Source organism: Lissotriton helveticus, chromosome 11, assembly GCF_964261635.1.
Source record: "Lissotriton helveticus chromosome 11, aLisHel1.1, whole genome shotgun sequence".
Taxonomy (NCBI): Eukaryota; Metazoa; Chordata; class Amphibia; order Caudata; family Salamandridae; genus Lissotriton; species Lissotriton helveticus.
In genome coordinates, this window is record NC_136072.1 from 536,755,208 (window position 1) to 536,781,286 (window position 26,079).

The window sequence follows — 26,079 nt, forward strand, 5'->3', positions numbered from 1 at the left end:
TCATTGTCTTTTGTTCCAACTTAGTCAAATTGCTGAAGGTTCTTTTATTCTTGGCCTCAGATTGTTCTCTGTCTCTAATAAGCCACTTGTTCAAACACCACGATCCCCGGCAGGACCTGTGCGAGTGATGGAACTAAAGTGAATTGTAGACGGAGTCCAGTGTCCCCATCCTGTTGCTTAGTATTTCTGTCTTGACCCTCAAAAAACACATTAAGCTGAACCTTCCTAAAAAATTCTGCAAGTTCGCACCTGAGTTTGAAGAGATGCACGTGATTTGTAGGGACAAATCCTAGACATTTCTTAAGGATGCCCTCTTGTACCAGAGTCAGTGTAACATCGGTCAAATTCATTATCAGACTGCTTATCTTCTCGTTCCTGGTAGAGTTTCCCGGGTAGCTAGTTGATTTAGGTGCTCCCACTGAACTCTTTGTCCCTTTTGTCTGCCTCTGCCTCTCCCTAAAAATGGCTTAGGATTGGGGTAATACTGATATGGTTGCATAGGGGGGATACATAGGTAGCCAACCAAAGCCAGGCCCCAGGCAGTGAGCGACCAGTCTCTCCTGAATGACGAGTCTTCTAAGAAGATCAATGGCTCATTGACTACAAGTAAACCTCGTGGTGCCGCGTTTGCCCTCAAATATTCTGTTAAAATGTCACCATGTAAAATGGTCTTTTTTAGTTCTGTCAGTGAATCTCAACCCTCCACCAAAGTGATTACCTGGGTGATAGTTCTCTTGCCCAATAAGGAGGTACCAGCTAAAATTTATGCCACTGCGTCTTCCCCAAAAGATGGACCATGTTCCTCCATATTATATGGCCACCCCCTAACTGGTCTCTGTACATTCAGAGTTGTATGGTATAAGTATCACTTGTTTATTCTTTCCATATTTATTTGCAATTGTGCATGTTCACAGAGGTATATGCATAGTCTCTGTTTACTCTGATATGGTATACATACTACCACCTTAGTTTCTGCATGTCTGAATCAGTGTGTTTACTGCCTTTATTTGCGTCATGCAGGAGGGTTCAGGTTCATTCTTTTTGTCCTGGCTTCTTTTAGGTTCAGATTGTTCTAAAGCAGAATACCGGAAAATGGTTGAAGTCATGGTTTCAGTCAAGAAAGAAGAAGTTATCCAGGTTCCTCATGCATGTGTGGACATCCTGGACTGTTCATTGGTGGATTGTTGTTGATCTTTACCCTGCGATAGTTTTTGAGTTGTTTAGTTGAAAGCTGCTGGAATGGAAATAAAGAATGTAGAGCATAACACTCGTCTCAGTGTCCTTAATAGAACTGAAACTTTCTTTCATGATTACTAGGACAATTTTCATTATCCATCATTGGTATCTTTTATATATTCACAAGTGACCCGCTCTCTTTGCTGGGCAGATGCTCACCCAGTATTATTCTTACACTTGTGCTTTGAAATCTGAGCAATGATGGCTTTTAGGGGGAGTAGGAGAGCTTTAGCTTGTACCCCACTGGCTGAAGTTTGGGTTTTTCAAACTGAGGTGGAAATGTTACTAAATGTACAAGTTGTTTCAAGCCTATGGCTTTTTTACACTGTACACTGCTATTTTAATGTATTGGGGATTCCCAACCTGATGACAGGGAATGATTCAAGCTTGTGAATATATATTAGATACCAATATTGGAGAACTGGAGTAACTGGTAAGTAACTAATTCTTCCTCACTGCCGTCCCTTCTCCCACTTCTAAGGACTGGACTTTTAGAACTCTAAGAAGATCCCTAGTTAGGTTTGTCACATCTCTGGTTGCATTTTCTTATGGCTGATCTGTAGCTGAAGATTCCATATAAGAAAAATGACATTAGTGTGCAGGGGTGTGGTGCTTATATATGGCTCCATGCTGTCAGTTTCAGAAGTGGTGCGATCTCATTCCCGATGGCACTACTTGCGTCCGTTAGCTATTAACAGAAAAATTCTGAATCCAGACTGCTGCCTCAAGGAAATTCAAAAAGTGAAGAATCTGGGGTTGGATAGTGTTCGCCAAAAAGACTCTTAGCGAATGTAGGCAATTTGTTCAGTGTGTATATTTAGAAAGCACACATTCACACTTGCATTTCTTGGCATTGCAATAAGACTGAAATAATAGATGCTTATTGTTTCCCAACTCAATGGTTCTTAATTCAATGTGTGCAGGCAGGTGAAAGGTTGAGGGGACTCATCAGGGTTTTAATCTTTGACCATGTTGTCAAATACTAATCCCTGCAGTTTATGAGTTTGTCATCTTAGCTATCATTCTATGAAATGCAATGTTGAAAGCTGCATATTGTGTTACTTATGAATAGGCAGAATACAGCTTGTATTATACTGGAGTATTGTGCAAAAGCTTGAAGTTGGGTCTTTTTTTATTTTTACTTTAGGTGTTATCGTCTAGCTCCTGTGAAATAAAGAAGAGTATGTGCCAAGCGCCAGAACAGGATAAGCGGGAAGATCGCTCACCAGCAGCTAATGCCACACCCTGCCAACCACCTTTGCAGGGGCTCCCCATAGACAATCTCCCTATGAACAGGCAGCCTCCACGCAGGGGACGAAAGGGACGCAGGTCTCATGATACCAACTTAAGCACCAAGGAACCAAAGCGGCTGCTCCTGCTGGATCGGAATATTGCTTTTCCAAAGCGACGCTACAGCGAGAGTTTGGTGGAGAGCCATGAACGGCTACATGAATCACAGGGCCTTAAAAGGTTCTTTGGACATGACAAGAGGATTCCTCGACGCTTCAGCGAGGGAGATCGAGCACTTCTGAGAGCCTTCAGTGAGAGCAGTGAGGAGGAGGAGGAGGAGGAGGAAGAGGAAGAAGAAGAGGAAGATTTTGACAGCCCTCGGTCAGTGTCACCTCCCACTCTCACCAAGCCCACCTTGAAGCGTAAGGTGCGTTGTCTCTCTGGGAACAGAGCCTTCTCTGTTTAACACTAGAATAACGCATTGTTTATCCATTCGTCAGGGTTGTGGTGTTAGCACTTGGGAGTAGTGAACCTGTGAGGGAACTTCATATATAATCAAGAACATCGAATATCTCTGTCACTGTGTAAGACCCTAGAGCACCTTTACTAGAAAAATATAGCTTTCTGGTATTTTTATATTGTATGTTTCTAAATATATATATATCAATAAGTCCAGTACATTTAAGAGGAATCGACGGCAATAGGATGCATATAAGAACAGTGGTCTCACTAGGACTAATTCAGTACATTTAAAAACTTGATAATGACGGTTTATTTCACATCAGTTAATGCAAATTAGCTGCCAAACAAATCAATCAAAATATAAATTCCTTTAACTACCACATGCTTTACAAGCAGTAACATGCTCAGTGCTTAACAGTGATTCACACGTGAGTGAAAGTTCGTCGTAGACAGTGACAGTTGCTCTTGCCTGGCTTTGGTTATTATTTGTTGATTTGCTTTTCACATTGTAGTGATATTTTTCAGTGCTTTCCTGGATGCTCATTCCTCCAAACTAATCAGGTATGGAACCAATTGGGCCTTGAATGAATACCCAGTGCCTCTCGAGATGCATTAGTTGAGATGATGACCTTTCAATTAACTCCTGGGTTGAAACCTCGACTATGCAATTAGACTGGATACAAACGTTATTGTATGTGATATTCTGATTGCTTGTTTTAGGCTTCTTTTTCTAATGGCTCTCCTGTGGTCAGTTTTGTTTGCTTGTGCACATACACGTGTTTTTGCTCTACTTCTCTGTGAAATTTGATAGAGCGTTGAGCACAATATGTTCTGTTAAATCCTATACTAAATTTGATGCATGTATATTTGATTAATGTGTTACACTGCTATTTCGGATAACTTTGGATAACAATGAAATATGCTAAATAAGTGCTAATGGAACCATTATTCTCCAGTATTGGGGTGTCTTTCCTAGATTCACATGCCTGAATCATTCCCCGTCGTCGGAGTGGGAGTCTCATGGTATATAAAAAAGCAATAAATATACCCATAACAACCAGAAAACCTTGGTACAAGAAACCAGGAAGTAAAGTAGCCCAAAGCTACCAAGAAAAAAGTTCCACATGTATGACTATCATAGTCATTATACATAGCCCAAACTGCAGCCAATCAGGCGACAGCACCCACCAGAAAGTTCTCCTCAGAGGCTGTGTGAAGGGAGTCTCCCTGAGCTCTGCTCAGTTCTTCTCAAGTCTCTTCAGGATTTCCTACTTTTAGGATATCTTCCTCTAAGAAATCATTATTCAGGCATTGTGAATCTTGTGGTAAGCTCCGGCTTTTCTCAGAAGATCCCCCCAAGAAATGCATCTACTGCCTGTATCCGGATCATCAAGTGAAGGACTGCAAGATATGCAAGACCTTCCTTCAAAAGACTCTCAGGGACAGAGAGGGCTGCTTGCTTCTGTGGCTACAGAAGCTTAAGGACCAGGACAATCCAGTTTCTGAGGTAGGTAGTATTGCCTCTGGGTCATCTGTGGCCTCTAGGAAGAGAGCTGCTAAGGAGGTGTTATCTTCTCCTGGTGCCAAGGTTGTAAAGAAACAGCAACTAATAAGGGGTCAGAGAGGCCTTCCACTTCTAAGGCTACTCCTCCTGTCAAGAGCAAACCTTTGCCTTCCACGCCCCTGAGAAGATCGGTCAAGATTTTGCCTCCAAAACCAACTTCTGAGAAGATTCTTCCTCAGAAGCAGACCCCGTCGACGACCCTTTCGTCGACGAAGATTTCCGTTTACGCAACTTTCGCATCAACGGTAACTTTTTCATCACCTAAACCTGAAATGATCATGTCGTCGGCGAAATCCCCGTCGATGCTGGTTTACGTCTCGGTGAAACCTGTATCGTCGACGAAAGAAACTGCATCTACTCCTATCGTCGGCGCACCGTCGACGACCAAGACCAAGAAGATCTCGTCTACGACAGCTTCATCGTCGACTGCCATTCCATCGTCGTCTACGACCTCCTCAGCGTCGACGAGCTCGTCGACAAGAACTACATCGTTGATGGCCAAATCGTCGATGAAGACCACATCTTCGACAAAGCCCTCCTCCTCGTCGAAGGCAATTTTATCGACGACCACGCCTTCTTCGGCGTTTTCAATATCAGTAGTTATTCCATCATCACTCTTCCGTCGAGTCAAAAATTGTCAACATGTACGGAAATACAAGTTTGGTCACCATCTATGGCTTTATCTTCTACGACAAAGCCTTCTTTGCTACAAAGATGTGGTTCTGTGCTTGAACCCTTATCTCAATTGCGTCTTTCTCCACATAAGGTACCTCTACAGGTTCCTGACAAATTGCTGGACTCTGAAGACAGTGAGGACGATTCTGATGTGGATGATAGGTTTAGAACAGCTACAAGTCCTTCAGAACTGTTCATTAAGTACCAAGAGGAAGATCAGGATGATCAACCTTCACCAGAACATTTGGCGTCACCTGCTGTTAGTATCCTGACAGCTCAAATGCCTATAGCCTTAGTAACCGATCTTCAGCATATGCTGGACGATTATTACCGTTGTTTCCCACCATCTGATTCAGCGGACTCCGTGCCTCCTACACCAGTGGTGCAGGCTTCCACATCAGAATTCAGGTCTCCTAGACCTCCTTCGCCTGTGATTTCACATCATTCTGCAGAAGCACACTCATCAGATGATGAAGAGAGAGAGGAAGGTGAAGTAGATGAGAGATCTTTGTTGTCGGAGTGGGATGAATATTAAATCCAGACACCTTATCCTTCACCTCCGGTTCCTGCTGATTCACCTCCAGTGGACATTGGAGGCTTTCACCTTCTTATGGAGAGACCAACCCAACGTTTCCTTATCTCTATGGAAACTAAGTAAGAGGAATGCTTCCTCTATGACTTTAAAGACCAGCCAAGGAGACAGGTGCAGGCGATTCCAATTATAGACTTTTATATGGAAAGAGGGATTAAAGGTGATGGCGAATCCTGCATCTATTCCTCCAGTCTTGCCACGTCTGGACAAAAAATATAAAGCGCCTGACAAGTCTCCAGCATGCCTTATAGGACACCCAAAGGCGGATTCTGTGATCGTGCAAGCTGCTCAAAGACGGACTAGGAATCCATCATCCCTGATCACAGCCCCACCTGACAGAGATGGCAGGCGACTGAACTCGATTGGAAAACGAGTCTCTACGATGGCAGCGACAACGGTCCGTGCGGCCAATTCTCTAGCCATTCTGGGTCGGTACGACCGACAAATGTGGTCGGATATCTCACCGTACATAGACATGCTTCCGGAGCCTTCAAAATCCGAAGCTCTGAAGATACTGCAAGAGGGAGAACGGATCTCGGCAGTAATTATCAACCCTGCAGTGGATGTGGCTTCCACTGGTTTCAGGCAGCTGGAGGGGGTTGCTGTCCTGCGCCGACAAGGCTGGTTAAAGGCTACTTCTTTTCGCCAGGAGGTGCAATCTAAGATTCTGGACATACCCTTTGATGGGGAGGCTTTGTTTGGCCCACATGTAGACGAAGCCTTGCAAACCATTAAAAAGGACACAGAAACAGCCAGATCTCTTGGCACCTTTCAGTTTCGGAAGCCGCCCTTTCGCGGTGCGAGAGGACGTGGATCGTCCTCCAATCGAGGACGCTATAGTCAGCAATCTTCCTACAGATCTTATATGGGGAATCAGCGCTACCAATCGCAACGTTACCAATCATATGGCCAGCGCAACACATCCTATTCCCAGAACAAGAAGAAACCTTCCTACAGCAAAAAGGATTCTAATAAAAGGCAATGAGGATCATCACCTGCCATCGCTACTGCCGCAGTCACATGCAAAAGTTGGAGGAAGAATCTCAAAATGTTATTCAAACTGGTCCTCGATAACATCGGACAGATGGGTCCTAGACATCGTAGCCAGGGGCCATGCTCTAGAATTCGAAAAGTTTCCTCCAAATTTCCCCCCAAAGGGCCCTCCTCCAGCTCATCTCAAGGAGTTGTTTTCCCAGATAAATTTGATGTTGCAAAAAGGAGCGATCGAAAAAGTCCCTCAAGGGCATAGAGGAACAGGATTCTATTCACGGTTCTTTCTAATAAAGAAGAAATCCGGAGAATGGCGTCCCATTCTAGACCTTCGTTCCCTCAACCATTATCTAAATAAACTGTCATTTCGGATGTTATCGCTTCAGGAAATACTTCATCTTCTGTCAGTAGGGGATCACATGGCCACCCTGGACCTTCAAGATGCGTACTTCCACGTGCCCATTTTACCCCATCACAGAAAGTTCCTGCGTTTCAGAGTGGCTGGCAGGGATTTTCAGTTCAAGGTCCTTCCCTTTGGACTACGATCGGCACCCTAGTGTTTGCGAAGGTCATAGCTCCAGTAGCAGCGCACCTCCGACTGGAGGGGATTCAAATATTTCCTTACCTGGATGATTGCCATATCAAGGCGAATTCTTTCTCAGACACAAACATCCATGTGCAAAGATGTCTGTCTCTCTTCCAATCGCTGGGTCTTTCTATCAACCTCAGCAAGTCACATCTTGTTCCTTCACAAAGGCAAACGTTCTTAGGAGCAACCTTGGAAACACAACTAGTTCAAGCTTTCGTATCGGACGAAATGCAAAAGAGAATCCAAGACATGGCTCACATGTTACTATAAAGAAAGTCAGTTTCAGTCCAACAGTTCAAGTCCTTTCTAGGAATGGTCTCTTCTTGCATCCCATTGATACCAAATTGCTGCCTTAGAATGAGGCCCCTTCAAGAGGAACTCAACCTGCAATGGTTACAAGTCTCAGGTTCATTCGAATATCTCATTCAAATTACTCCTTGGATGTGGGAGGCCTTTCTCTGGCGGGATCAAGAAAGAAATCTCAAGAAAGGCTATGCGTTCCTTCGAGAGAAGCCAAATTACACTATCACCAGAGACGCATCCCTCGAGGGTTGGGGAGCACATCTTCAAGGCGGAAGGTTACCGGGAAATGGAGCCCTCAACAAAGGACATGGCACATAAATCTGCTAGAGCTAAGAGCCATCTTCTTAGTCCTCAAGTCCTTTCGTACAATCATTCTAGGGGCCACAGTATTGGTTTGCACGGACAATACTACAAGTATGCATTACTTAAACAAACAGGGAGGAACAAGTTTGGTTCTTCTGTCTCAGGAAGCCCAAGAAATCTGGGCTTGGGCGATACGACACAGGATCAACCTCTTGGCAGTTCACATTCCGGGAGTATCAAATGTTCTGGCGGACAGCCTCAGCAGGTCAACGTGTCCACCCACGAATGGGAACTGCATCAGCTGACGGTGGATCGAATCTTCCAGCAGTGGGGTCATCCCGATCTGGACCTTTTTGCAACCAAGAAGAACAGCAAATGCCTATTCTTTGCAAGCTGGCTTCCCCACAAGGACTCTCAGGGGGATGTGTTTTCGATCAACTGGTCTCAAATATATGCCTACGCCTTTTCTCCGATACCGTTGGTTCCCAGAGTTCTCCGGAAGATGAAGAAAGAACCTTGTCGCTTAATTCTCATCGCTCCCAGATGGCCTCGCCAATTCTGGTTCACCGAACTTCTTATCAGAGTGCGATCCAATTCAGTTTCGAGCAGTACCGAATCTCCTGTCCATTCAGAACGGTCAAATTTGCCATCCGGATCCTGCTTCTCTGAAATTAGCTGCTTGGTCAGAGTGCGATCCAATTCAGTTTCGACCAGTACCGAATCTCCTGTCCATTCAGAACGGTCAAATTTGCCATCCGGATCCTGCTTCTCTGAAATTAGCTGCTTGGCGCCTGAGCACCTTGAATTCGCTCATCTAAATATTCCTGCGGATTGTAAGGAGGTACTGGCTAACTCGCGAGCACCTGCTTCAATAAAGACATACAGACTTTTAACAGGAAAAGATTCTGCATGTGGTGTCAATCTGCTGGGGTTCACCCGTTTCACGCTACACCGGAACAGATATTACCTTTTTTTCTTGCATTTAGCAAGATCAGGCCTATTTCATGCAACGTTAAGTCTTTTTGGCAGCCATTTCAAGGTTCCGACAGGATGGATCCAACTCTCTTTATTCATCAAGAATAATACAACAGTTTTTTAAAGGACTGTTCCGGATGTTTCCTCCTGTATGTCGTACGCCTCCATCATGGCATCTTTATGTGGTATTAGCGCAGCTCATGGGCCATCCATTTGAACCAATTCACAAGGTGGATTTAAATTTCTAACCTGGAAGGTTTCTCTGTTGCTAGCATTGACTTCATCTAGAAGAGTCAGCGATGTTCAAGCTTTCACCGTCAATTCACCTTTCTTGCAATTCACGTCCAATTCTGTGGTGCTGCGTACAAACCCTAAATTTATGCCTAAAGTGCATTCGGATTTTCACCTGAACGAACCAGTCATCTTAACCCCTTCGACGCTCATGACGAGCTGGGCTCGTCATGAGGTAGCCTCCTGCTACGCTCATGACGAGCCCAGCTCGTCATGAATAATGGGTTTTTGTAAAGAAGAGCACAGGAGGGGAATTTCGCTAGCGCTCATGTGGTTAAAGACATTTTTTCCTAATCCGCAATCCCCTGCGGAGAGGGCATTGCATACCCTTGACATCAGAAGAAAAATTTACAAAGGACCTCTACCATTCGCAAATCCGATCAAGTGTTTGTTGTCTACGGGAAGTAACGGCAAGGACAAGCAGTGTCTAAATAGACCATAGCTAGATGGATTTCTGTTGCTATTGACTTTTGCCATCTGCAAGCTGGAAGACCCTTGCAGACTACTCCAAGAGCACACACTACAAGGCTGGTTTCCTCATCGACTGCTCTCTTCGCTGGTGTTCCTCTTCAGCAGATCTGTAGAGCAGCAACTTGGTCCAGCAGACATACTTTCACCAAGCATTACTGTTTGGAAGCGGCCAGCCATGCTGATTCTTCAGTGGGACAGGCAGTACTCCGCAATCTTTTCAGATAAGGTGAGCCTCTGTTTTTCCCTCCTCCTCTTTACTGCTTTTCAGACGCTTATTATTTTGCCTATGTTCAGTACATGCTCATGTGATTGCAAATTTTTCATACATGTTTATGCATACAGCATTTCTATTATGTGATTGCAAATACTTGCTATAAGCAGATAGTGTTGCAAGTAGCATCTTCCAAGCATTATTGGTGTTCTGCTATCTACTCTGATTCAGGCATGTGAATCTATGAAAGACACCCCAATACTGGAGAAGAACAATAGTTACTTACCTGCCTGTAATCTGTGGTTCTCCAGTATTGGTGTCTTTCATAGATTCACATGCAACCCGCCCACCTCTCCTCAGAGGCTACTTTATGCTCTTATCTCCTTGTTACACTCTTGTGCGAGAAAATCTGAGAGCCTGAGCCTCTGAGGAGAACTTTCTGGTGGGTGCTGTCGCCTGATTGGCTGCAGTTTGGGCTATGTATAATGACTATGATAGTCATACATGTGGAACTTTTTCTTGGTAGCTTTGGGCAACTTTACTTCCTGGTTTCTTGTTACCAAGGTTTTTTGGTTGTTATGGGCAAATTTATTTCTTTTTTATATACCGTGAGACTCCCACTCCGACGACTGGGAATGATTCAGGCATGTGAATCTATGAAAGACACCAATACTGGAGAACCACAGATTACAGGTAAGTAACTATTGTTATTTTCTTACATATGTAAAAGTATGGCATATTTTATTGTATGGTTAAAGTGGGCTTTAGCATTCATTTGCTTTTACCTTGGTAAAAAATTAAAAGAAACTGTGCAGATAGGTACCATAGTTTTACATGGAGAGAAAAATCTCACTGTGCCTCTATCCAGACTGACCCTGCTAAGGCAGAGAGCACAACCAATATAGTTTACTCTGAGATCCTATTTCTGCTGTCCAGTCCTGAGACGTGATCATTGAACACTGGGTTCTGCCAATTTAAATACTTTTCATTAGACTTTCTAGTTTGAATTTATAACAGTGATGCTATACATTTCTGTCTGTTTCAAATAATCTATTCTCAGTTTCCTGCGCCTCACTGTTTCGAGGTTCTCTTTGTGCAACTATAAAATATTTAAATACAGTCCCCCTTTATTCCCTTTCTGCCCAACAGACATTGTCCAGTAATGCAGCATCTTTAATGAAATTATTTATTAATCTCTACAGGATTGGAGAAGCATCTGCCTATGAGGTCAGAAACATTGCAGAAAGTTCTCAGAATGAGATGCTAGTTTTCCAAAGCAGAAGGCACCGATTAGTAGAGCTTATTCTGGCTGTCTCTGATATCCAGGAAGCCTCTGAACACAGAAATTATACAAAAAAATGAGTGACTTGCCTTGTGTAATGAACGCCATTTTTTAATGAAATTAACACAATTAGTGTCTAATTAAACTCCTGCATTTTTTGCCATCATATTTAGGGCCTGATTTAGACTTTTGCAGATGGGTTACTCCCTCACAACAGTGATTAATATCCGTCTGCCGAAATATAAATCCCATAATATCCGATTGGATTTATATTTCAGCGAACATGATATCTGTCACCATTGTGACAGAATAACCAGTCCACCGAAATCTAAATCGGGCCCTGAGTGTTAAAACATCTATGTGAAGTAGCTCAAAAAAAGGTTTGGCCGGCCACGTTCTTCATTAGGACAAAGACATTGAAGAGGTTATTGCCAAGATGTTGAAGAATATGTGTTTGCCCATTTGACACCATATGTTGTGTCCTGTTTCTCTTCATCAAAATAAATAATTTCCTGAATCCACCTATGGGAATATGAGCGACATACTATCAAGACAGCGTGCTGATCCATCACCTCAGAGTCCACAAAGAGTACAGATGGAAGCCCCATCTGCTGGATCTAGTCACAACTTATCCTTATATAGCTGGAAAGATGAATGTAAATGTAAATGTAAATGTATAGGCATTTATATAGCGCACTACTTACCCGTAGGGTCCCAAGGCGCTTCGACCGCTGCGAAACCCTTCCTGGCTTCCCTGAGAGATGGTCCCTTAATGGGTATCTCCAGGGTGAGACCAGGCATCCCCGGTGGTCTGGTGGGGCCGTTAGTGAAGATGAGGCAAGCTAATGCCCAGAGTTGCCGAGTGTGAACGTTGATCAGAGTGGGCACCGAGGCGAGAGAATTATCGAGTCCGCTGACCCTGGTCCAGAAACCTGCCGCGCCGGGAATCGAACCCTGGTCCCGGGCCGTCCTCTGCTCTCGGGTCTGCCGCCTCTAACCAGTGAGCCACACTACTTCATGAAGGGGAAGATCAAGAATCTCAAGGAGAATAAATAAGCTCAGGAGTCACAAAATAAAGGTATGTCAAAATCCCAAGGAGTAAAAGGTTGTGAATGCTCTTTATTCTTATCCAGTAAAAGCCGGACTGCAATGCATCATTGGAAACTTTTATGGGGTGAGATACTAGATCACCACCCAGGTGATGATATTCTGGTGCTTAAGGTAATGCAGGGGAGAGGAACTTTTACCTTTAAAATACTGTTTCATGTGTCTCAGTAGCTGTCTTCAGTCATGAAATTATTTTTAACACCCTAGGATTCAAAGACCGTAATAAAATTGACTTTCGGTCTAGTCGCTCACCTTCCCATACTGTTAAAAGTCCTGGTCAGAGCAGACACGAGTCAGATCAAAGAGACTACGCGGCTCGGCCAGGTCAAAGCTGCTTTTAACTACGGTGATTCCTGTGATATTTTAACCAATTTTAAATAAGAACTTACTGTTTTACTTACCTGCTTATTTGCACAGTTGCACCCGCTCCTTGGTGGAAGCTCTGCCCCAGGCACCCCGGTCCGTCACGGCAAGTGCTCTTCCGGCGCTCAGTGGTCTAGTCGCTCACCGTCCCATACTTATTTAGACCCAATGCTAGGGCGGACGCGCAGCGGGCGTGCCGCCGGCGTGCCAAAGGCAAGCCCGTCTGCGCCTGGACCGGGCCCAGGGCCACGACCCCTACACAAATGGAGACAGGCCCAGAGAGGATAAGGTACACTAGCCACAAGCTGCTTACACTCCGGTCTAAATCCTGTTGCCCTACATTGAATATGCTGATGGAAGCTAAACAATGTCTGATCTTTTGAATTCTCACATAGGGTGGGTCTGTGGTGTACTCAGCCTTCTACTATCAGGCTAAATAACAAAATCATCAAGGCTGGGATACTCAACTCACGGTCATTAGTCAAGCACAATACAGAAATGGCAGAACTGATAGAAACTCAAAACCTTGACCTCATCTTCATTACCGAGACCTGGGCTGATGACGCCTCGGATGTAGATCTAGCCTTAGCAATCCAAGAGGGATACTCGTTCATCAGGGCGGACAGAAAAGTGAAACGGGTGGAGGCCTAGCCATTATCTCTAGAAATGAACTGAGGTCTAAGGGCTCAGACCAGGGCAGTAACCCAGATTGCGAGACCTTATTCTTTCAGGTTAACATCACGAGTAACTATACGTTTAAAGGCCTTTTGATATACAGACCACCTAGGGCCAAAACACCTCTGACAGAACTGCTTAGTCCATTTCTGGAATCCAGTGTGAAGGGTTCAGATTTTACCATTCTGGGCGACTTCAACTTGCATCTACAGAAGAGTTCAGACATAGGCACGGCTATATTGAAAGATGCACTGGCCAACCTAGCCATGGAACAGATTGTCAAGCAGGATACCCACAAAGCAGGGCACACTCTAGATGGGATTTTACCTCCACTAGTGACATTGAGCTAATGGAAATCCCGCCGGTTCCCTGGTCAGACCACAAGGTAATAACATTCTCCATAAATGTGAAAAAGGATGCGGTTACACCCGCCCCACAACCTAGGCGCGCCACATACCTTGATTGGTCAGGGATAGACTCCCCGAAACTAAAGGAGCAGCTTTGACTATCAATTCCTGAGCTGGAACCAGACAGTAACACTGCCACAAATTAAATTTTGAGCTGGATAAATTCAGCCGTTAAAGTAGTAGTCCCTCTAAAAAAGTTACCTCTAGGAGGAAAACCCCCTCTCAACCGTGGTTCACTGACTCACTAAAGGCGCAAAAGCAAAACTGCAGAAAGGTTGAGAAGAGATGGTGGACTAACTATGACCAAGGGTTGCAAGATGAATATAAAACCTCCCTGGCCATTTACAAAAAAATTGATATTAGAAGAAAAAAGTAAATATTTCCTTTGAAAAATAGAGGTAAAACATTCTAGTAAAGAACTTTTTACTACTGTATAAAAACTAACAACATTTGATAGCAACAAACTGGTAGTAATTAGCTCTGAATTTTGTAGGAATCTGGGCCAATTTTTCGTGGATAAAGTGACATCAGTTTGAGTCATTCAAAATGACTGACAAGCATCTTCCCACACTGCCAAACACAGAACTTAGAGGAATCGTTCCCTCTAAATCAGAATCCCTGGTTTCACTTCTCGCCACCTTCAGTGGAACAGATTCTTCAGGTGGTTAGGGCCACCAAGTCCGGGGGTTTAACGGACCGTTGCCCACCGAAGGTGATGCATTTATTTCCTGAGCTGTTGAGCTAGCAATTAGGAAGATTATTTTTTACAAATAGTGAAATCAGGCCGCTTCCCAGATGCATGGAAAACCACCTCAGTGCTGCCACTACTAAAGAAACCAAATCTAGACCCACAGGAACCCGGGAATTACAGACCTGTTGCGAGAATTCCTTTTGCCGCATAAGTTCTGGAGAAACTATTGAATGAACAGCTGGCCCAATTCCTCTCAGAGGTAAGTGCCTTAGACCACTCGCAATTTGGTTTCCGAGAGGGACATGGAACAGAAACAGCCCTGCTCATGGCAGTAGAGGAACTCAGGAGTGTACTGGATGCCGGAGGAAAGCCCACCTTGATCCTTTTGGATCTTTCGGCGGCCTTCGAAACTGTAAACCATGATACACTCCTGATCCGACTAGCCGAAGCCGGAGTTCAAACGACGGCACGGACGCTATTAGTATCCTATTTGTCTAACAGAACGTTTACAGTTGAGCTGGGGGGAGGCAAAATCAAAACCATTCAACTGTCCGTGTGGTGTACCCAAGGGGTCTTCTTTAAGTCCCACTCTTTTTAACTTGTATGTAGCACCTTTAGCAGCAATTATAAGGAATTGTTGATTCCTACCGGTTTCTTATTCCGACGACACCCAAATAGTGGTATCAATATCAAATAATGCCAAAGAGTCGGCAGATAAATTTAAAAACTGCATGATGCAAGTCAATGAATGGATACAGAGTAATTGCTTAAAGTTAAACGGAGATAAAAGCAAAGTCGTGTTGTTAGGGACAGATACGAAAATCTGGTCCCCGGAGTGGTGGCCAGATAGTTTAGGTGACTGCCCAACCCCCGTCAACAAAGTGAAAAATCTGGGTATGATACTGGACAACAAACTATCATTTGACGCCCAGTCAAACAAAATGGCATCCACCATTTGGTACATCCTGAAAATGATAAGGAAGCTCCTGCCATTTATCCCCCTTGATTCCCGCAAACCGGTGGTAACAGCTCTGGCCTTATCAAGGCTAGATTATGGGAACGCTCTGTATGCTGGGATACAGGTCCAGCAGCTAGCAAAACTGCAGCGCCTGCAAAACGCAGCAGCGAGTCTGGTGCTGGACATTCCCAGGTCTGAGCCGATTGCACACAGACTAAGATCCCTCCACTGGATTCCAATGGAAAAAAGAATACAATTTAAGTCTGTGTTTGGCCTATAAAGCCCTTCATGGGTTGGGTTCTCGGTTTTTAAAAACTCATTTTTCAAAAACGTATTTAAAATTGTATGAGCCTTCCAGGAGTCTACGATCTAGCCAAGCAAAACTGATTAATAAATAATAATAATAAATCCACATTTGTAAAGCGCACAATCACCCGTAAGGGTCTCTAGGCGCTGGGGGCCGTCGGGAAGATTAAGCAAGCTATTGCCCAGAGTCACATGGTGCTGGGCTAATCTGCCGCCGGTGCCGGGGATCGAACCGTGAGCCCCAGATTCCGGAGTCAGTCGCCCTGGCCGCGGCGCCACACCTCTTCGCAACAGGTGCCAAAAACAAACAGATAAGGTGGGGGGGGGAGAAGCTTTCTGTTACATGCAGCTAAGGCCTGGAACCTCCTCCCAATCGCAATCAAAAATAGCCCATCTCTGCTTTCGTTCAGGAAAGAGGTAAAAACCTGGCTATTTACTTCCGGTTAGATCTTAGTCTTGACAGATCCCTGGTCTCTCTGCAGCTACCCAGCGCTAAGACGCCCATGGGCAGTCGCGCGCTCTATAAATTCATAAATCAAATCAATCAATCAAGATACTGCATTTCAATAAAGTTATCTCCCACCGGATTCAGCATTTGTGGTAAAGGGAAAAGTGGTACAAGAGCATTTTGATAATGACAATCCTTCATCCTAAGAAAACAAGTCATAGAATAGATTAATGCTTTTACCTGATCTGCTGGCATTATTCATCTCCATAGCAACAACAGGAGCTATAGCAATCTAATTTTAATCAGAAGCGACCATTATTAGGAAGAGGAGACCAATAACCTTCTGCTTCAGCAGGGAAGCCTACTACAATGTCCAAGCAAGGCCTTTTTCCCTCCACTCTGTTAACCAATCGGACATCGATGCATATTTGAAAACAAATGTCAAGCTACCTCAAAAGGAAAAGGAGTGCTATCTGTAGTGCAGAATGGTTCTCAATCAAGTTAGCATTATTAATGTTCATAATCCCATCCATGTGTGACATTCCAAGATGCTAAAACCGATGGAAAAAATTAATCAAATGAAGCAACAGCAAAAAAAAGCTCATGAAAATTTAACATACATTTTCTGTTTTTTAAACTAATGTTTAAGAAAATACGTGAAAACCCATTGTGGGTTTAAAAACATCGATGCCCCTAAACTGTTTATGATTTTCTCCATTTAAGCAGAGGAAATATGAAAGGAAAATATTTCCAGTACCTCAGCGATGCAGTACAGTTACAGTTGGCGTTCATTCAGGCCACCCCCTTTACCCAATAACGAGAGCAAGTAAATCAAAGTCACAAACAAGCATGTAGCGATAGTGGCTACAGTGAACAGGCAAATTGCAGATTAGGTTAGCCTGTTCTCCACTTGCGACAAATAATAGTGGGAAGACACGAAGGACCTTATTAAGCACCGTACTCATGCTTATGAGACACAAGAGAAAGAAATTGTCCAAGGGGGTAAGACAATTTCTAATGCCAGTATCAGGTGTGCTCTCAATGCCACAGATAGGGCCGCTTTCAAAACAAACACTAGTGTTTCTCCGCCGCCATATTTGGCTTAGAGTTTTTGGCTTCCACCCAGAGGACAAGTTGAACCTCATCTGCTTTCCCTTTCATGGAGATAATCTCTTTGGGCCCCCAGAAAAGTTCCATGAAGGAGAAAATAAAGTAGGACATAGACTGTGAAGGCTATAGAAATGTTACAAAACCAGCCCCAAAAAAGTGATTTCCATATGCACACCTGTGGGCCGCAGTGAAAATAGCAAGCAGATCCTAGCGACAGCCTTATCAACCACAGCAGCACATTCTTTAAATGCATACCACCCAGCAATACTTCTTGCATGGAAACCGTTACAGAAAAGCCAAATGGGCTTAAAGCGAAGGCACCTTGGCATTCAAGCTGTTACATTCTGCATATTTCCCTGACCACGCAACACCAGTCTGGTGACGCATCGCATTATAACTTCCTCAGTGGAACCTCAGATCAGTGGGCATTGACTATCGTCACCTAACCATATTGCCTGGAATTCCACAACATGCCACCCAATATATCACCTCCAGCTGCAGCAGGAAGAAATGCAGTATAGAACCTGTTCCACATCAATAGCAAGGACAAGGAATATAAAAGTTCCTAGCTTTCATAACAGAGAGTTTCAGTGCATGGAGGCGAGAATTATGCTTTCTTCCTTTGCTTTATTATACAGTTTCAAAAATAGCATCCATGGGAGAGCATATACAAAAACAAACTTTCCGAGAAGCACCTGGGAAATCAAGCATATATCATTTTCCAGTCAGACGTCCTAAAGTCCCATGCCACTTTCCATGTTCCAGCTTTCTTTGTGCAAACCACTTCCCTGGAAATTCCCTCTTACTCTTGTTTGGAGCTATCAACCCCCAATAAAAATAAACCAAATTATAATCTTGCAACCTACATAAGTCAATAATACATCACAGTTCTATATCGTTACAATATATAAACATTTCAGTAACCATCCTGACAGAACAAAGATCTCTCTCTTGTGATCATTGATACCAACAATAAACTATTTTACTTACTGTTAATAGGGAGGAGAACATGCAATATAATGCTGGACAGAATAATCCTACCTTCTGTGTCCTTAATAGAAATTAACCTTTTAATTGCAAAATCTAGGAAGTTTTAGATTCTTTGTCAGGGCCGGAGATAAGGATTATGCTTGTTTAAAGTTTCTCACCACCAGCTTAGCCATCTCCACAACTGGTTTAAAGTAAAACGTGTTTAATAACTGAAAGAAACAGTTGGGTATAGATTCCTTACCTTAGAATTACCCCCTTGCGTCAGACTGGATCTGGAAAGTTTTTCGTCAGCAGTACCTCTGCGCGTCAGAAGGTGGCGTCAGTCGGCTCCGCATCCGCCATTGGCGTCGTGGTCGCCAGGATGACGTCGCGGTAGCTACCTAGACGCCGCCCTCGCGTGCTGACGTCAGTTCTTTCTTTTTCTGCGCCAGCCAGCGCAGATACGGAGAGAGAGGTACCTCCGGTCATTTTTTTGACTGAACTTTTTTTGCAACTTTTGTCAACCGCTTTTTGAGTCCTATTGACTCCTGGTGCATGTAGGGATGCCGGGCTTCAAGGCTTGCAGTTCCTGTACCCGACTGATGTCGGTGATGGATCCTCACAGCGTGTGCCTCTTTTGCCTGGAGCACGACCCCAAGTCATGCTCTGACTGCCGGTCCATGGCTCCAAAGGCTTTGCAGGAGCTGTACCGAAAGCTTCTGGAGCACCGGCAGTTGGCTCTGTGCTGTTCAGGGTCCCGGGCGCGAGGGAGGTCGAGGGACCGGTCGCGAAGCCATCACCACTCGTCCTTTAAGTCTTCACTCTCAGTGTCAGCTAAGTCAAAGCACAAGAAGAAGTTGAAGAAGCATCGTCGCTCTTCGACTTCTCCCCATCGGTCAGCTGACGCGACGAGGGAAGCAGGCTGTGCCCCTCTGGCTGGCTCCACGTATGGCACCTGAAGAGTCGACTCCGAGTTTCCCTCCCTTCTCTGGACCCGGAGCGACTCCTGCCCAGCTTCGTCAGTTTTACGAGGCGATGCATGCCATCTTTGGGCAGCCCAAACCCACCGGCTCACCTTCGGGACCCGCGGACTCAGTTGGGGTCCTAGGCCTTCTCCGCTGGCCCCTCCGGCGCCACAGGGACCCCATGGATCCAGATCTGGATCTGCTCCAGTTGACCTCATTACATCTCCACTGGTGCCTCTTCCTTCAGTAGTGTTGCGTAGGGCGGGCGAGGCTCTCCACCTCGAGCTACCTACGATGGCAGTCAGGACTAACCTCCTGACAGAGGTGCTTCAGCCGGCAGCGAGCTCTTCGGAGCCCCTGCTCCTGTTCAATGAAGCCCTCACTGACGTCCTTTTGGGCACCTGGTCCAGGCCCAACACGGGGGCTCCCGTGGATAGGATGATTGCCCGACGCCACCACCTGGCCTTGTGCGACCCCACTTTCCTCTCCCAAGACCCCACCACTGAGAGCTTGGTGGTCCAAGCCTCTACTTCCAAATGCGCATTCTCTACTGCTCCACCAGATATGTGGGACACGGTTGCACAAGTGCTGCCTCAGTGTCCGGAGGAGGCCCGGGCCGTATAAGTGCTGCCTCAGTGTCCGGAGGAGGCCCGGGCCGTACTCTCCCATGCTGTTGCCACCGGGAGGGATGCAGCAAAGTTTACCATCTGTTATGGGCTGGATACCGCCGACTCTCTAAGCATGACGAGTTCCACGTCGGCAGCCCTTCGACGCTACGTCTGGATGAGATCAACTGACTTTTCTGGGGATGTCCAGAGCACCCTTATGGATATGCCCAATGATGGTTGTCGCCTTTTTGGCGACAAAGCAAACAGCACTCTACAGTGTTTCAAGGACTCACAGGCTACAGCCAAGTGCTTGGGCCTCTCCAGCCACCCAGCGCAGGCTGCTTTTTGCCCCTTTCTTGGCTACGGAAAGGGTGCCCCACCACTTTCTGCCCAGAGCCACAGGCCAACGCAAGTTCCCCAACCTTTGCGCGGCAGGGGATGTGGAAAACACCACTGTGCTTCTGGGGGCGAGCGGGCAGGCCAGTCCACCAACCCCCTCTCTGCTTCCACCTCTAAACCTTCCTAGTCTGACATCTCAGGCCCATCAATCGCCAATGGGTGGCAGGATCCGCCATCACCTCCCCCACTGGCGCACCATCACGTTGGACATGTGGGTTGTGCAGATAGTCTGCAGGGGCTACTTCCTTCCCTTCGAGTGGAGGAGTGTGGCTCACTGATTAGAGCGGCAGACTCTGATGCAGATGTCTGGCCCGGGACCAGGGTTCAATTCCCGACGCGGCAGGGTCCTGAGCCCAAAATGACCACGGACTCGATAATTCTCGCCTCGGTGCCTATTCTAATCATGGGGTCCCACGCTGCAACTCTGGGTAATAGTTGCTTAATCTCCACTACGGCTGCCCACCCCGCTGCGGGATGCCTGGCTTTCACCCTGGGGATACCCAGTAGGGGTTATCTCACAGGGAAAAGGCCAGGACGGGTTCCCAAGGCAAGCGCCTTGATGCCTTCGGGTGATACGTGCGCTATATAAGTCGCAATACATACATACATACATTCGAGGCTACCCCTCCAGCCATGCCACCTCAATACCATCGCATGTTGGAGGATCATCTGGGCCTTCTCCAACAGGAAGTCACGGCTCTCCTGGCCAAGGGAGCCATTGAGCGCGTTCCTGCCCCAGAAGTAGGTTGTGGTTGCTATTCCCACTACTTTCTGGTACCCAAGAAGGACAAGGCCCTATGTCCTATCTTGGATCTCAGGAACGTCAACCGCTTCCTCCGGAAGGAGAAGTTCAAGATGTTGATGCTCGCTCAGGTCTTGTCTGCCCTTGACCCTGGAGACTGGATGGTAGCGTTGGACTTGCAGGATGCTTATTTTCACATCCCCGTCTTGCTGGACCACCGGTGTTACCTGCGGATCACAATAGGCCACGAGCACTTTCAGTTTACCGTGCTCCCATTTGGCCTTACCAGCGCCCCTCAGGTGTTCACAAATTTGATGGCGGTGGTCGCATCACATCTGCGCAGATCAGGGGTTCCAGTCTTCCCCCTATCTCCTTGACTGGCTGTTGAAGGGAGGCTCACCCCAGGTTGTCGTCCACCTCCAGACTACAGCAAACCTCCTGCATTCTCTGGGGTTCTCCATCAATGTGCTGAAGTCACACCTGACCCCCACTCAGAAGCTCCTCTTCATCAGAGTGGTTCTGGACACAACGCAGTTTCAGGTTTATCCTCCCGAGCAGCAAGTCCGGGATATTCGGGCTATGATTACGATGTTTCAACCTCTATCCCGGGTTTCGGTCAGGATGACCCTGAGGCTGCTGGGCCTCATGTCATCCTGCATCCTGCTGGTCGATCATGCCAGTTGACATATGCGGGCTCTGCAGTGGGGCCTGAAGTTCCAGTGGTTGCAGAATCAGGGGCATCTGTCCGATTGCATTCAGATCTTGGAGGGCACTGCCCGACAATTGCAGTGGTGGCTCACGAACAAGGATTGGGTCAACGGCAGGTCCTTCTCCCTTCCCCAACCAGAACACACGGTAGTGACAGACGCATCCCTTCTGGGATGTGGCCACCACATGGGAGAGGCGGAGATCAGAGACCTCTGGACTCTGGCGGAGGCTGGGCTCCGCATCAACCTCCGGGAGCTTCGGGCGATCCGTCTTGCACTCAAAGCCTTCCTTCCCTCTGTTCGGGAAAGAGTATTGCAGGTGTTCATGGACAACACCACCGCCATGTGGTACTGAAACAAACAAGGCGGGGTGGGGTCCGGATGTGGACCCTATGTCAGGAGGCCCTCCGCCTCTGGACATGGCGGGAACATCAGGACATACCCCTGGTGATTCTACACCTGGCAGGTTCTCTAAACGTCAGAGCGAGGAACTCAGCCGCTGGTGCATGATGGATCACAAATGGCGTCTTCACTCTGAGGTGGTGCAAGGTCTCTTTCAGCAGTGGAGATAGCCTATTCGCCACCGAAGAGAACGTGTAACATCAGCAATTCTGCTTGTTGAAATGTCCAAGGTGGCACTCGCTAGGCAACGCTTTTCGTCGCGAGTGGAATTGTAGTCTTCTATTCGCCTTTCCGTCTATTTCACTTCTGCCCACAGTGCTGAAGGAGATCAAGGATGACCTGGCCCAAGTAATTCTTCTGGCTCCGGATTGGGCATGAAGAGTCTGGTATTCCGAGCTGCTCAACATGGCCTTCAATCCTCCGATAATACTGCCTCTTAGGGAGGATCTTCCGTCGCAGCAGCAGGGGACGATCCGCCACCTGAACCTGTCCAGCCTCCACCTCCTTGCGTGGAGATTGAGCGGCGGCAGTTGACATAGTTTGACCTGCCTCTAAAAGTCTGTGATGTAATCTTGGCAGGCAGGCGTCCCTCCACTAAAACCGTATACACCTGCAGATGGAACAAATTTGTGGCATGTTTCGCAGTAAAGGCTGTGGATCACCTTTCTGGCTCTCTTTCTGAGGTTCTCTTGTTCCCTCTTTCTTTGGCCCAGCATGGCTCTGCTCTGGGCACTCTCAAGGGCTTTCTTTTGGCCATTTTTGCCTTTCTAAGGCTTCCTGATCAGCCATTTCTCTTCAGGTCCACGGTTGTAAATCGTTTCTTAAAAGGCATTACTCGTTTCTTTCCTCCTATTCCCTTCGTAATGCCACAGTGGGACTTGAATTTGGCCTTGACCTATTTGATGTGCGCTCCCTTTGAGCCATTTCACAACTGTCCTCTACGACTCCTGACTCTTAAGACTGCGTTCCTGATAGCAATCACTTCTGCCAGAAGAGTGGGTGAGCTCCAGGCTCTTTCGTCCAAGCCTCCTTTTCTGACTGTACATCCGGACAAGGTTGTCATAAGAAATCGTCCATCCTTTCTTCCCAAGGTGGTCTCCTCCTTTCACATCGGACAAACTTTCACTTTGCCCACCTTCTTTCCGCCTCTGCATCCTTCTAAAGAGGAAGAGAGGCTCCACTGCCTGGACCCAAAATGTGCGCTTTCCTTCTATCTGGATCGCACCAAACAGTTCCGGGTGGATGACGAGCTTTTTGTTAGCTAGGTGGGTGCCAAGTAAGGTCGGGCCGTACAAAAGCGGACCATCTCTAGATGGGTAGTTTTGTGTACTAAAGCCTGCTATTCTCAAGCTAAAAAGGAGCGGCATCGCAGCTACAGCGACGTCATTCCAGTGACCACTACGCCAACGACAGATGCAGAGCCGACCGACTCCACCTTCCAACGCGCAGAGGTACTGCTGACAAAAAACTTCCCGGAACCAGTATGACGCCTGAGGGTAGGTCTAAGGTACGGAATCTATAACTAACCTATGTTTCTTACAGATATATCATTACCGAAGGTAAGTAACTTGTTCGTTGAACCAGAAGACCAGTCTGTAGCATTCATAATGTCTTCTAGACAAGCCCCCAAATGGTTTTGTGTCAACCCTGGCTTCCTCGATGACCCAATGCACCCACCTTGCTATAGTGGCTGAAAAGACCGCTTTAAGCGCTTTAAGCGCTTTAAGCGGTTTCTGTAGTGCAGTATGCATTTGCCTATCCCCTGGAGCATGTACTTAATCGGTCATGTCATCAAATAGTCGGTATAAAAATATCCTAGAGTTCGACTTAGTCCTCTTACAAATAGTAATCTATCTGGGGTAAATATTTTACCTGTAATATTAAGGCCTCTAACGTCAGAGTCCCGTCTAAATGTCCCACAGTACAATAGCATGGCCAGTTTCACAGAATTCTACTTCCGCGATAAGAACCTGTTGGGCTGCCAGGACAGAAAGATGTTAAGGACTTAGTTAATGTTCAAAAAGTAGAATATCCGATAGAGACTTCTAGCTGCAGATTCCTTACCTTTTCCAGGCTGGATCCGGAAACTTTTGCTGAGCAATACCACTTGCGCGCAACGTCGGGTGGCTCCATGCGGCTCCGCGTGACGGCTTCGGTTTTGACATTGCTGTGCATATATAGGCGCCACCCAGGCGCGCGGACGTCAGTTCTTTTCTTTCCTTGCCAGTTAATCGCCGATTTGGGAACTGCTACTCCTCTGCTGCTTTTTGGCAGGCTATTTCTCGACTTTTGCCGATATTTTTGGATTTGACTTTGTTTGCGAGGGCTATCTTTGAGAAAGACAGGTTTCAAACCATGCAGGACTTGTTCCCGCATGATGTTGGTCACCGATCCCCACCGCGCATGTTTGTGGTGTCTAGAACGCGACCATGTTTCGAAGTCGTGTTCAGACTCTCAGGCAATGGCCCAGAAGACCTTGAGGGAGTGAGCGATGAAGTTGCTTGCGGCCTGGCAGTCGACATCGTCAAGTAAGACTCCAAGGAGGTCACGTTCTGTTCGAAGAAGAGGAGGTCGCGGGACTGCTCATGGAGCCCTTAGTCCTCTTCCTCCTGTTAGAGGTCTTCTGGACACTCTGGGAAGAGGCACAAGAAAAAGAAGGCCAAGCGGACTTCAACTTTACCCCAACTTGCGTCCGTTGTCGAGAGAGGGAAGGAGCACCGACCCTCTAGGCACGGTTCTGCGGAGCCGAAGCCTGAGTCCAATTCGCACCTTCCACCCTTTCCGGAAGCCAGAGCGACTCCTGCTCAAATTAAAGAGTTTTACAAGGCCATGTGCCGAGGATTTGAGCAGAACTACCCCGTGGGTGACCCCTCTGGGTCGCAAGGGGCCCCATCGAGTTCGAGGCCATCGGCTCCGGCCATGGCACCGGTGGGGTTTCTAGCGATCCAGAAGGATGCTGTTCGTGCCATCACACCATCTCTTGCTTCAAATCCGAAGTCACTGCCTACAACATCGCCAATGCCCGTCGGTAGCTCTAACCCCCTCCTCATCCCGATTACATGACACGGAGCCAGAACGGCGTCGAGCGATGCCGATTAAGACGTTGAAAGATCCCAGGGGTTCTATGTTGTCGCCTGAGCACGTTGTGGACGTGCTGGGCTCAGAAGAGGAATGGGAGGAGTCTGGAGACTCTCTAGAGAACCAGGATGTCTCGGAGGAGACAATAGACTGGTATGGGCAACTAGGGGAAGCCAGTGGTCAGGATACTTCCCCAGAAACGTGCATGCTCTCTCTGCCTACAGTGGCTACCGAGGAGGGGGCGTGGTTAAGAGGGCAACTGAGGTCCTAGGACTGGAGCTGCCCTCAGTGCAGGTCAGGGCTAATTTCCTGACCAAAGTGCTTCAGCCTGGGGCTTCCACTTTTGAACCCTTATTGCCCTTTAATGAGGCACTTAGGGATATCCTTCTAGGAATATGGTCCAAGCCTAGCAAAGGGGCTTCTGTGAACAGGTCAATTGCACGCCACCATCACCCAGCAACCCAAAATTCCTCAGCCAACACCCCACCCAAGAAAGTTTGGTGGTACAGGCCTCTACGTCCCAAAGCGCATTCCCTCCCGCCCTCCGGGTAGGGAATCCAAGAGACTGGACTCATTTGGGAAGAAAATGTTTTCTTCCAACAGTTTGGCATTGCGGTCAGTGAATACGGCATGCTTATTGGGCCGTTTCTCCCACTCTCTTTGGGAGACGGTTGCGCAGGTACTGCCACAAGTCCCGGAGGAGGCCCGGGCTGTGCTCTCCCAGGCTGTCAAGGACTGGAGAGATACAGCAAAATTCACCATACAGTGTGGCTTAGATACGACTGATTCGCTAGGCAGGCCGATTTCAACTACAGTGCCCTTGAGACGCCACGCATGGCTTCGTACAACTGGCTTCTCAGGGGATGTCCAAGCAAATTTGATGGACATGCCCTTTGATGGAACCCGCCTTTTGGGGGAAAAGGCAGACTTGGCCCTGGTCAGGTTCAAGGACTCTCGAGCTACAGCCAGA

General features: G+C 46.8%; 1 protein-coding gene across 2 annotated transcripts in view; it reads left to right on the forward strand.

Annotated features, from left to right (window-relative positions):
- The window catches only part of KAT6A (lysine acetyltransferase 6A), a 1,535,407-nt gene that overhangs the window by 1,352,564 nt on the left and 156,764 nt on the right, over positions 1 to 26,079 (forward strand). For both annotated transcript variants that reach the window (XM_078666232.1, XM_078666233.1), the window contains one exon: positions 2,384 to 2,893. In XM_078666232.1, the coding sequence (XP_078522358.1) occupies positions 2,384 to 2,893 (510 nt within the window). The remainder of the gene's footprint in view (positions 1 to 2,383; positions 2,894 to 26,079) is intronic.